Source organism: Epinephelus moara, chromosome 3, assembly GCF_006386435.1.
Source record: "Epinephelus moara isolate mb chromosome 3, YSFRI_EMoa_1.0, whole genome shotgun sequence".
Taxonomy (NCBI): Eukaryota; Metazoa; Chordata; class Actinopteri; order Perciformes; family Serranidae; genus Epinephelus; species Epinephelus moara.
The window spans coordinates 12,826,125-12,838,834 of record NC_065508.1 but is presented as its reverse complement, the minus strand read 5'-3'; the positions used below and the strand labels follow the sequence as shown (position 1 = coordinate 12,838,834).

Here is a 12,710-nt window from a genome sequence, read left to right as displayed (position 1 = left end):
TAACAAAAGCGTGGACCAATTTTTCTGCATCTTTTCGGGTCAGGATAGGCCTAATTTTCGCAATATTACGCAGATGAAAAAATGCAGTCCGTGAGGTTTGTTTTAAATGAGAATTAAAAGACAAATCTTGATCAAATATTACTCCGAGGTTTCTTACGGTAGTGCTAGAGGCCAGAGCAATGCCATCTAGAGAAACTATGTCATCAGATAAGTCTCTGAGTTGTTTGGGGCCAAGAACAATAACTATAACCAAGAGCTGAGTTTTCTTTAAAATGGAGGACAATGAGGGTAAAACAACATAACCCATACCACCATACCAAACAGTATGCCAGAATAAGATTTAGTATGTCCCAATACATAGTACGTCAAATGCAGTATGCCAGAAATACAATGATGTTCTACAACATCCAGTCCGATTTTGCAGTATGCAAGCCAGCATGCTTTTCTGGCTGTTCTGACCCACAATCCTCTGCACAGCAGAAGATACGTCACATCAGCTGAGCCACAAACAGATGTCAGTTTGACATCTCATTCACAGCTGTTTGACATGTGATTGACAGCTGTCAGAAGTTGCGATGACAAATAACAGTGTATTCAAGTAACTGATGACCAGTCAAACAGTAATAATAGGAATATTAATTGACTAAGTGAACAAAATAACCATTAATATTATGAACAACAATAGGACATAACTAATGCAGATGTAATTTCACCGTCACAAATATAATATGTTAAAATCTACAATCTGTGCAGTTAAAGTTTAAGTTAAAGGGATAGTGCACCCAAAAATGAAAATTCAGCTATTATCTACTCACCCATATGCCGATGGAGGCTCAGGTGAAGTTTTAGAGTCCTCACATCCCTTGCGGAGATCCCAGGGGAGAGGGGGTAGCAACACAACTGCCTCTCTGTACACCATGTGCGCTTGCACGAGACCGTGAGACATGGGCACCACCTTCATGTGTGTTCACGTGCTTTTGCTGGTCTTGCGCGCAAGTGCGCACACGTGAGCGTGGTGCACAGAGAGGCAGTTAGAGCTACAGGCGACAATGAGGCTAAAACAGAGTTCAAATGACGTTTTTCCAAACAACTTTTTATGTCGGAGCTTCAGGACCGGATCACTAGGGACGAGCAGTATGGAGATATGTTGTGGTTTCAATTATGTGTTTTTTGGACATTTTAATCTGGGGCGCCGTAAGCCTGCATTAGACAGAGTTGTGTTGCTACCCCCTCTCCCCTGGGATCTCCGCAAGTGATGTGAGGACTCTAAAACTTCACCTGAGCCTCCATCGGCATATGGGTGAGTAGATAATGGCTGAATTTTCATTTTTGGGTGCACTATAAAACTAGATACATGGCAAAGTAACAACAGCAGATCTTTGCTGGTTTATCTTCATCTCTGGCAAATTCAGTGAGTGGTGTTTGTTTTATCTCCAAGGTGTGCAACAGTGTGTACTTTTTAAGAGCAGCTGCAATACCTACTAAAGTTAAAAGAAAAAGTATGCAATTCCCCCAAATGTAAGGGAAACACTGGATATTTAGCGCTATTTTTGACAGGATTTTTTCGGCCCAGCAGGGGTTCCTGTTGGCCTGTAAACTTGTAAGGGAAACACTGAATAGCTGTAGAATAATGATGCCATCAGCCTTTAGATTGGTTTCCTATAATCCTCCTCACTGTCACTGTTTGCCACTGGGTGTGACATCCCACGAAAATTGAGGTTCAGTTTACAGCAAAAAGGAAGTGCATCAACCATTGCGCAACCCGACAGTTATTGGTAGCTTTCCCCAATTATCAAAGAGTAGCAATTTATATTAGAAAGCCCTAACTGTGTAAAGAGTTTGTCTGTCTTTGCATTACAAGGTTTTTTTTGCTTCATAGAGACAGAGCACAACACGTCACACTCTGTAAACCACTACCAGTGGAGGGGAAAACTGTCAGCGCCACAATATACAACCAATGGCTGAAAAGCTAACCAAATGCCTATAGCTAGCTTAAAACACTACACATCAGAATGTCAAAGGATTATTTTGGCCCCCTGTATCTTACCTTGCTTATCTCGGAGAAATGATCTCATTGAATGGCCAGAAGTGACATACTTTGATATTTACAACTATTTGATTGAATCACCAGGTAAGATCATCATCATTTAACCTAACAAAGATCAAAGCAAGGCCTTACATAGTATAGTTAGCTTCAACTTCTACAGTTTGTTGGCCAAATTAGCAAAATGCTTGCTGCACGAAGGCATACTGAAGGTCAGATTGCAGTTTTACCGTATCCTCCTGCCAGTGCCTCACGTGTTATTGCTTAGAAGCTCAGTTGTGCGGTTTGGCAGCTCGTAAAAACTTAGTGCATTCCACCACAAAGCATCTTTTAGACATTTTTGTGTTGTTTGCTAGTAGACATAAATGACAGCGAGGTTCCTTCATGCATGCTAACTCAATGGAGACTGATGCACTGTTTTCCCCTCCAGTGGGAGCGGGACTTAAATGCACTTATTGTTTAGTGCGTGAATGCTTAAAGGTGTGTGTTCTTATATTTATGATAAAACCCAGATATTGGTGTGATTATGTGCTAGGCTGAGGAAAACTGAAAGCAGCAGTTTGTCTTTGCGACAGCAGCACCGAGAAGAATACCTCTTGGAAGAGCTGGGGGAGAGAATTTGAAAAGTTGCTTGTTTACACTTTAAACAGTGATAAATGGAAATACAACAATAAATTCATTTGGAAAAATCTTGCCTGGTAATCACACATCTGAGGTTAGGAGCAGAGGTGAGTAAAACAGCATAAAATTACTGAGTAGGTGTTGATGACATTTTTCGAAATTGATGTCAAGACCAGCAGCACAATTAACACAAACAGATACAGAATCACACCTTCAAGTTTCCTGCACCCTTTAATTGTCATATTTTGTAGTGCTGTGGCAAAGGATGAGAACTGATCAAAAAACCCAGCTGGAACAATATGAAACTAATAACTTTATTAAGCCACAAAGTAGAGATAATGAGGTCTGAGCAGATGCATATTCTCCACAAGGCTTATCAATGTATTCCGATTTTATTTTCAGTGGGTGTTAGTCAAAGTTTACTGTTCTTGTTTCAAAGCTTCTGATTTCAAAAGCGAGCACGGAGCGGAGAGAGTCTGTGATTCACTTGTTCAGCGCGTCTTTCTACCTCAGCCTCAGTTCTCTCACGTAGACTTTTGAGTGCAACACAAGACAAAAAAGATCAGACATCGACGACTGTGTTTCCATAAAAATAGAACAATAATAATGAAATGTCAGAGCTTAACAAGATTAATGAAGTTACAAAATTTGTGCTTTGTCATTTTTCATAACAAGAACAGGCAGGCAAAAAAACTGAGCTCTGGATCATATTTTAAAGTTGCTGCTTGTTCTCTTGCATATAAACTCAAGTTTGAATTATTTCAGGGCAGTGTAGAGATGATAAACTACCAATTTTCAGACTTAATAAGCACAATGCACCCAAATCCCCCAAAGTTTCTCTGCCATCAGTTATAAATATTAAACCACGTAAGTCTAATTGTTACACTGTTGGTGATTCCAGTGCTGTCGCTTCCTCGCTTATTCTTCAGACTTAATTTAGCATTTTTTAAAACTTTATTATCTGGAGGTGTTGGACTGCACTATGACAGATTCGATGAAGTTAAAGTTATAAACATTTTCATATAAATGGTTTCCTCCTCTGTTACTGATATTGTGATGCAAGAGATGAGACTACATTTATCCCCAGAATGAGTTTTTATGTTACAAGAATCATTTTAGAGGTATGAAACAGATAAAATGAGCAGGGGGATAAGAGAAAATTCAAATCAAACATTAATTAAAGAAATTACTGCAAGGTAATTTGCAAGATCAAATCATGAGTGAAGAAATAGGCCTTTTTTTTCTCTTCATTTATTGATTCAATCTTGAGGATACTTTAATCATATATTGGTTAAATCGTGTGCTTAACTGAAATAGTGTAAAGAGTATATGGCTGTCGACTCCATTTTCCAGTCATACCCAATGTATGCAATTCCAAGACTGTTCAGAGACCACAGTATGCAAACATATTTAAATCCACCATTTTGAAAAATGGCAATGTTCCTTTTCCCTCGCCAACATTTATCTTAAATTTGGAGCATTATTTGGCCCCCTTTCTGACAAGATAGCTTAAGGTCCTCTAGTTTAATTTGATGCCCGTGTCTTGACTGTAGCTTTAAAACTGAGCCCTATACAGCAGGTTTTATGTGCTAACATTAGTCTGCCTCACTTCTCAGCATCAGCTCTGCCTCTCATACCTGCTGCTTCTTGACTTTCCATTCCCTCTCTATTCCTTCCATTGTCTTCTTCTCCGCACCTTGGCTTTTCCTTTAGTGGTCCCTCATTTTTGGTGAGACATTCTGACTTTGCTAATCAGGCTACAGTCCGCCTCACATGTAAACAGCGCTTGTGATTTCTGCGCATCACGCACCTGACCCAATACATTAATTTATCATGTAATTACAACTAACTCGTCAGTGAGTAAATTGTTTTACTTGATCCAATTTAAAGGTCAACCATAGAGCCTTTCATAGGCCCTCCCCCTTTAACCTTGGGTGGGGGTCATAATAATAATAACAATATAATAGTAATCTGCTGGTCATCTGTACCCTTTGACCTCCTCTGATGGCGGCCCTGACACTGCATTTACATGATGTACAAATAAATATGAGAGGAAATGAATGTGCATAATATAAATGTAATTATGATTATAGAGGTGTAATTGTGAATAAAATGATATGAAATATATATCAGTGTTATACAGTAGGTCATATACAGTTTATATAGGATATACAATCTGTCTAATTGGAAGGCAAGTGTTGATAGTTGTTCCAAATAGTCATACGTCACGGCGGGATGGAAAGCCGACTGTCACAGGAGGGACGAGATCCAACAATTGTTTAAATATAGAGATAATGATGCATATTTTCAGACAGGTTCTGGAAGACATTCATCGTGTTTCACTCGGTTGTTCAAAGGAAAAAAAGAAAATAGAAAACTAAAGGAAGAAGTTCAGCTCCCTGCGTACTTGTCTCACCTCAGCACACCTGGTCAGCCCTGCGTGAAGTGGACCTCGCTTTTTGGAAATTGCAGAAATTGTCAGAAGCAGCCACCCCTCAATTCTGACATCAGAAAGGTCTGCGGGGACACATCCAGCGAGTACTTCTCTTGAAGCATACTGGCCATGCACCAGTATTATAGTCCATGTGAGTCCAGAGCTTTGGAGGTCGGAAAGTTGGTACATCGGGTGTTAAACACCAGGTGTGACTCCTATAAATAACCGTCTGCCACACTGGAGGCAACTGTGTTATATGTTTAGACAACAGCACCATTGTTCTGTTTAGAAAGAATACTCACACCACAGCAAAGTGATGTCTGAAAGCACTCACTACAGTCCCTACAGCCGTGACAGCAGATTACCAGTAATGTTGCCAGAAATAATAATAATAATAAGAGGATGCATTTCAAAGACTCACAAACGTACAGAAAGTACGATATAATATTTAAACATACTTCCATCTTAACTGTCTGTCAAGTTTGATGAAGGTGGAGCCCCGCAGAGGCAGGATGGTGTGCAGTGATTCAGACGCTTGTGCGGCAGACTTCAGTGTAGCAGAGGCCCAACTCATCTCATCGTTGAGTTAATGGAATTCAGATGAAGATCAGATTTGGCCTGCACGATTGGATTTACTGAGCACAGACGAGTGCATTTTCCACATAAACATCTAATTTGCATTTGTTTAATAGACCATCCAAGATTATAGATGCACTCGGAATTTGGGAAAATGTATTTGATTTCCAACCAATAACTCCAGTAGATGCAACAGATTGAATCCCAGTCTTGGTGAGGTCTTGAGTCCGCTCCAGGCTGTATGGTTGTTGGCCTTTAGATCTATAACAGTAATGTATGTAGAGGCATAAGTAGCACTTGTGTGTGAGTGCATCTGTCCGTATGAAGTGAATGAATTGATTTTGTCTAAGTGAATACATTAGTGTCAGAGGGGACCTGTTTTTTCCCCGCTTATGTTAACAGACAGGCCATTGAGAGCCACACACACACACACTTAACACACTCACTTTACATCATTAACAAACCACACTCTTGGCAGCCCTTGTCAACATCACATTCTGGTCTTCTCGCCGTCCTTGTGCATGTGGAAAAGGGTTGAGAAGCCTCTTATATGGCTGAAGGTGAACACCCCCTGTCTAGATAATGCACAGAAATATTCCAAGAAGCTGCCGTTCAAAGCCCTATGAATATGATCATTTACATAATTGGTTCTGTTACGTCCCTCTTTAACTCATATCTGACAGTGAGCACTTGTGACAGAGTGGGTGAGCAAATTAACAAAAACATTAACAATGCAGTAGCCTCTCAGAAAACTTTTGATGAGCTCATTGTGTTTGGTTTTTATTGAGACAGGAATTAATTCAGTTTGACAGAAGGTAGTTGTGGTGCTGCAAAGAAAATAGGGCTGCTGTATTGTCATCAGTGCTGTTTGTGTGTTTTATCTACCATTTGTAATGACACATTTAGTGGTGTCACGGACTTAAAAATTCAAAGATCAACAGAAAATAAATAGCCACGTTAGCAGCTATTTGAGGCCGTGCTTAGCAGTGCTTTCAGCTACAGGCTAACACCAGCATGCCAACAGACTCACAGTTACAATACTAATGGCTGAAATACATGGAGCATGGACGTGATGCATCACAAGGAGGGGTGGAGCTTCAGAGACGTCTTTGTAGCATGCGATTGCTACATGCTTCCCTGTGTGCATATTGTGTTTTGCCAAGTGATAATGCAGTTGTTTATGCACGGTTTGGAAGTGTTTAGGCAATATTGACTGGTACTAAATAAATAACTGGATAGTTTTAAAAACAGGAGGCATCGATTCGATTGATTTATTGTAATGTGAAATGTAAGAACACCCACAAGTTGCTCTGCTGCGTTGCATTGCCTCTGGCAGAAGAAGATAGTCATTCAAATCATATTTTTTTTATTATTGTTTTTTTGCTTTTGTTTTGTTTTAATTGCACAACTTAATGTAGTTTTTACATATTGGAGGGCTGCGGAGACATGAAGAGTCGCGCAATATCCACAGAGGCAAGCGTGGCTTTCGTGGTCGTGTCCCATGTATTTAGGTCGTTACATACGATACGATATACTTTATTTGTCTTGGACTCAGCAAGTGCGCCATAAATGCCTTGACAGCCACAATGACAACGAACAGTACATCAACAGCCATACCATCCCAACAGCAATTACATAACAGTATTGCGCATATCCCATAACATTACACATAACACATACATACGCCATACATAGGCGTCATTTAGGCATGGCGAGGTATGGCAGCTACCATACCTTGGAATTGGGAGGAAAAAAAGGAGAGAGGTTCTGTAGTCATCTTACTTGTGAGTGTCCTTCATATTTGTTGCAAGTGATCAGATGTGATATGTTAGATAGTCCGAGGCGCACTGGCTGGTTGTTTTCATTGTATTGCACTTAAATAGGTCAGTAGTATGCTCATCAGTGAATACGAGTGTTAGTGAATATGAGTGTTATTGAATCAAATTGTTCGCCACTTCGCTCCTCCGCGAGTTATGAGTTATGTGAGTTATCTCTGTGTTGTGAAAGCATTTTGCTCTGCTGCTGTAGACAGCCTGTCTAAATGATGTCTTGAAGCCTGTCTGATTGTATGTGGGGGGTTTTTCTTCATGTCGGCATGTTAAGCTTGTATTTTCGGTCTCTGGAGACACTCCAATAAATTCGCCTATACAGTATTGTACCAAATTGGCCTTTGTTTCACTGTGTTTCATACACCGGACCCCTTGGTTCTAGAAATGAGCTTGTAATTAATTTATTTTCTGTGAAGTTCAACACATGACTAATGATAATTAAACGTCCGCTCGCTGTCCGTGGTGCTGAAATATGCGCCGAAATAGGTCCGATGTTTTCACTGCTCTCACCAAGTTGTGCATTACATGCAGACATGAGGTATTATGAATGTGAGAAACAGCTTCATGTCCTTTGAAACAGTTTTAAATAGCATAGTATGTACTTCTGACAGGTCAAAGACCAAAGTGAAGGTTTATATAAGTTCATATTTTTGAAACTCCATCATCAGTAGCTCTGTGATGTCATGTCATATTGCCGTACCTTAGCTTTTGCTGAAACGACGCTCCTGACGCCATACATAACACATGCTAAAAGATCACCAAGATAAAAGCACTATAAAGTGCTATAAAAATTATTGCACAATCTTTGGCCTCAAGCAGAATTGTTTAAAAGTTTGATGGAGGTTGGAACAAATGAATTCCATGCTGATGTTTAACAGGTCGAAGGTATGCCATTTTTAGCAACTTAGTTTGTGTTAGCATGATAACATTTGACTATTAGCACTCAGTCCCTATCAACAGATACCTGTATTCCATTTCTAGTCCGTTTGTTGTCCAAGTAGTATTGACCAGTCACATTTGAGCTGCAGGTAAATAGTCCCTGTGGAGCGCAGGAGAGGTGAATTAGCTGAAATGCAATCTCCGAACTTATCAGCTATTGTCTGATGTTTGCTTTTTTATTTATTTATGTGTATTTAGATGCAAATATCTTTGTACAGGGATGGCCAACACACGAAAGAGGAAGTCTTGGACTAGTTATCCACTAGCTACACCCTAATCCCCCAGAAGTTTGTCATCATCAGACTGGAAGCTGATGGGCTCAAATATTGATAAGCACTAAACACAAAGTACAGCTGAGGCTTGTGGCATTTGCTCTATAAAGTGTTGACTTGCTGATGGCGCTAGATGAAAAATTAAGGGATCGCCAAAGTCAGTAGGATTCGTCCTCTGGGGACCATGAATATTAATACTGTGCAACATTTTTATAGCAGTTGATCCAGTAGTTGTTGAGCTAGTTTATTCTGGACCAAAGCTGACCTTAGAGCCACTGCACTAGCATGTCTAGAAGATAATATGTCTGTAAATTTGATATAATTCTCACTGGTTTATTATATTTTACACGTCTCGAAATATCAAATTTCTCTGTGGAGATCCCCAGTTTCATTTATTTTTATTGTACAGCACAGTATCTCATTAATCCTCTGTGAGGTAGTAAGAGCTGCATGTGTGTGAGGGTGTGTGTCTCCATGTCTTGTCAGTCTTCCAGCATCCAGAAGTCATGTCGTTTTAATTCTTCAGGGAAGAGCCCCACCTCACCCCACCATCTGAAATTGAGTGAGCGAGTAAGGGTGTAATGTTAGGCCACTGAGTAATTGTTTTCTCCAGATGTGATAGGAATTATTAGTCTGCGCACATTAAATTAACGAGCCCTCTTCCTCACAGAGCCTCATTCTTTGGAGGAACATTATTTTTAAATAAGATGTCACCTTTTGTCAAGTGGAACCTTTGTCTCCGTGGCCCCCCGTATTGTCTCATTTCCCTGCTATCCTCAGGTAGATGCAAATTGAAAATACTAATAGAGGTGTTGAACCACATATGAGATAATGGGCAAATGTTATATCGTTGATGCTGGTTATGCCGACTGAATCGCTAATTGATTAATGTATTGTCTCGGGATTAATCCTCTGTATAGTGAGATTATAATGGAAATTAGCTTTGGCATTATGTCTTCATGAGAACCCACTGCATTGTTAGATGATGTATAATGTGAAAATATCTCGCTGATAGAGGCTGTTATCACAATTTAAGACTGAATGACAACGAATTGTAAGGCTTTATCTTTCCCATTGTAAATCTACGTGCTTATGTGATTGTTTATCTCCAAGTGGCATTATATTTCTACTTTTTAGCCTTACAATTCAAACAGTAATGTGTAATTAGTCAAATTAAATTACATTTATTGCTGTTTATCTTGTTAATAAAAGATGAACGTCCTGCTTTGTTGATTTTTAGAAGTTGAACATTCCACCTTTCAGGCTCTGTTTCCCCTTATGTTGCGTGCAACATAGATGTCTTTATGGTTCCTGACTTGGAGATTGACTTGAACCTAGAGATAAAATAATACAAAAATGTCACATCTTGACTATATTGACCAAAATGATCACACTTATCAGTATTATTGCAGCATTGTTAAAGTAAAAATGTCTTTAAAAACGTACTGATACACACTGAAATCGTTCCTCAAGCTTTACTTTATATTGGTGATTGAGCAGCCCGTCTTTAAAATGCTTGCTTTAGTGTCTCTGTCACTGTAGATGACAACAAGAGACCAGTAGCATCACTGGGTTTGCCTGCTGCACACCCACTCTGTTAATGATAAGGCTGAAAAGTGCTGTCACTGCCTTCCGCCAGGTTTTCCTTGATGCAAAGCCTGGTAATCAAACACTGTTTTAATGATCATTAAAATTTGAAATGGTAAAAGTAACCAATGGGAATTTTATCCTAGTTTATCGCAAAACCTGTTACTGTTTCATCCCAACTTGGACTCAAGTCAGGCCAGGTCCAAATTTTCAAATATTCAGTCCTTGTAGTTCTGTTGTATTGCTGCAAATCTTGGATCTGTATTTGTAATACTCTAGTTCAGTGGTTTCCAACTGGTGCAGCCACAGGGTCCAGATTTCTCCTCAGTTATTAGTTCAAGGTCCACACAGTTTAATATATTCAGCGTCATACTTGCGTTTGGCTGTTCCTTATTCACTCACTCTACAGCAGGAAACAGCACATCAAAATAAAAGCTCTGTGCTGAAAGTTCACTGTACTTAAAAATAAAGTAAAGTGTGTTTTTTACAAAGTCGACATGTTTGCAAGTCACTTGCGGTCCATTCACAATGGACCTGCGACCCACTTTTGGACCGCGACCCACTAGTTTGGAACCTCTGCTCTAGTTAATCATGCATATCAAAATCAAAGTAACACTGTTAAAGGTCCAGTGGGTAAAATTTAGTGACATCAGGTGGTGAGATTGCAAAACTGAAACTTCTCCTGCGTGGTGGCTGACCTAAAACCATGAATGGCCCTATCCAGAGCCAGTGTTTGATTTGTCCATTCAGGGCTACTGTAGAAACATGGTGGACTCAGTGGAAGACAAGCCACTCTGTATGTAGATATAAACAGGTCATTCTAAGGTGTCCAGAAAAACACAATTCTTATTTTCATGTGCCTATAAACAAATGAAAACATAGTTGTGATTATGACACTATCACTCTCAATAGATGCCCCTGAATCCTTCACACTGGACCTTTAATTATGCAGTTATGGCTGAGCTATGATGGCCAACGCTTGCTGGTGTTCGTAGTAATGTAACACAAAAGTAGTAACCATCAGAGGAAGTGCTAGAAAGATACAAAATGGTTCAAAGAGATGTTAAAACAGTCTGAGATGACTGAACATACCTACCAGCAGAGCTGAAGTTAATCTGTACAGTAAATCCACTTCATTTACAGCCTTTGCACAGATCTTCCATTACACAGCCTTCTCATCCCTGCTACATCAAGAAATGTCTCTCTGTCTGGTGTTGCTGCACTTAACTCAAGATTTTCCCTCCCTCCTCAGGATGAGAGTCGAGTGAAGGTAACCGTAATGGAAGTCCAGCCAGTCGACCACCGGGAATACAGCAGGAGACTCCTCAGTAACATCCGCAAATTGGCCGGCTGAACTTTGTCCCAGTCATTCAAACAGCTGCCTGCCGATTTAACACGTCTTCCACTGGTCTCTGACTGGTGTCCGACTTTTTCCCCCAGCGAGATAACAGCATATCTGACTGAGGCAGCAGAGGGCCGGCCAGTGATTCATCTCATTAAATGGCAGCCAAACAAAGACTGATATTTAGTTGTTCACTTCCTTCAACAGGCCGTTTGTGAGACAGTGGAAATGTGATGGGAGTGACTTTTACCTTTTAATTTAATGACATTTTAGCAAAGCGTTTTGACTGATTACACATAACACTATTTCAGACTCGCTAATTGTGTTTCACGTATGATACATGCGAAGATCACGGCGTTTTCTCTTTTTTTATACAAATGATTCATCTCTTCAGTTTCAAATCTGTGGTGGTGATGTTCAGTGTTAGTTGAGTAAGACATAGATGAGTCAGATTTTATATAATTTTCATTGTTTCGTTTTAAAGATGAAGGCATGGTAAATGTGTGTGGGAGATTCACGTGTTGGCATTTGTTTTAACTCTTTTACTGACAGTGTCTACTGCTTGTTAAGATTATTCTGAAGTGTTTGTTTTGCTTCTGAGCTTCAAAAAATGTCAAAAAAGGAATGATTGATTAAAAGGATGTCAAGATAAAAACAGTGTTTGTCTTAATCACTGTTACCCCGTCACTCACTGTTGAGAAGTCTTGAAAAGCATTGTGTTTAGTTTCCTCAATTCGTACTTACCCACATGTCACATCTTTTGTATTTAACGTGTAGAAATAGAAAAGGAAACATTGCAGTTTAAAAGCAGGCAGCCCTACAATCTGCAGGGATTTACTGACCACCCAGCAGCTTATTTATCCTCAGTGGCTGCACACAAACAAGTCAGTCAAGAACACACAACGTAAAGCGTTACTGCCCAACACAGCCAAGAAACTAAAAGTAGGATTGTTGCCACGCTGCCTTCAATGGCTTCAATCCTTTTTTGTGGAGGTTCAGTCAGCACCATCAGACCTGTAGCAAACACTGTCACTGCTGCCAGCTACGTAACTCACCCTCACATAAC

The 12,710-nt window shown here is 39.9% G+C and overlaps 1 protein-coding gene across 5 annotated transcripts in view; it reads left to right on the top strand.

Moving 5' to 3' along the window:
- LOC126387732 (replication protein A 70 kDa DNA-binding subunit-like) overlaps window positions 1-12,299 on the top strand; it is an 89,546-nt gene extending 77,247 nt beyond the window's left edge. For all 5 annotated transcript variants that reach the window (XM_050040371.1, XM_050040370.1, XM_050040368.1 and 2 more), the window contains one exon: window positions 11,555-12,299. In XM_050040371.1, the coding sequence (XP_049896328.1) occupies window positions 11,555-11,656 (102 nt within the window). In that variant the 3' untranslated portion in view covers window positions 11,657-12,299. The remainder of the gene's footprint in view (window positions 1-11,554) is intronic.
- Window positions 12,300-12,710: the final 411 nt, after the last annotated feature.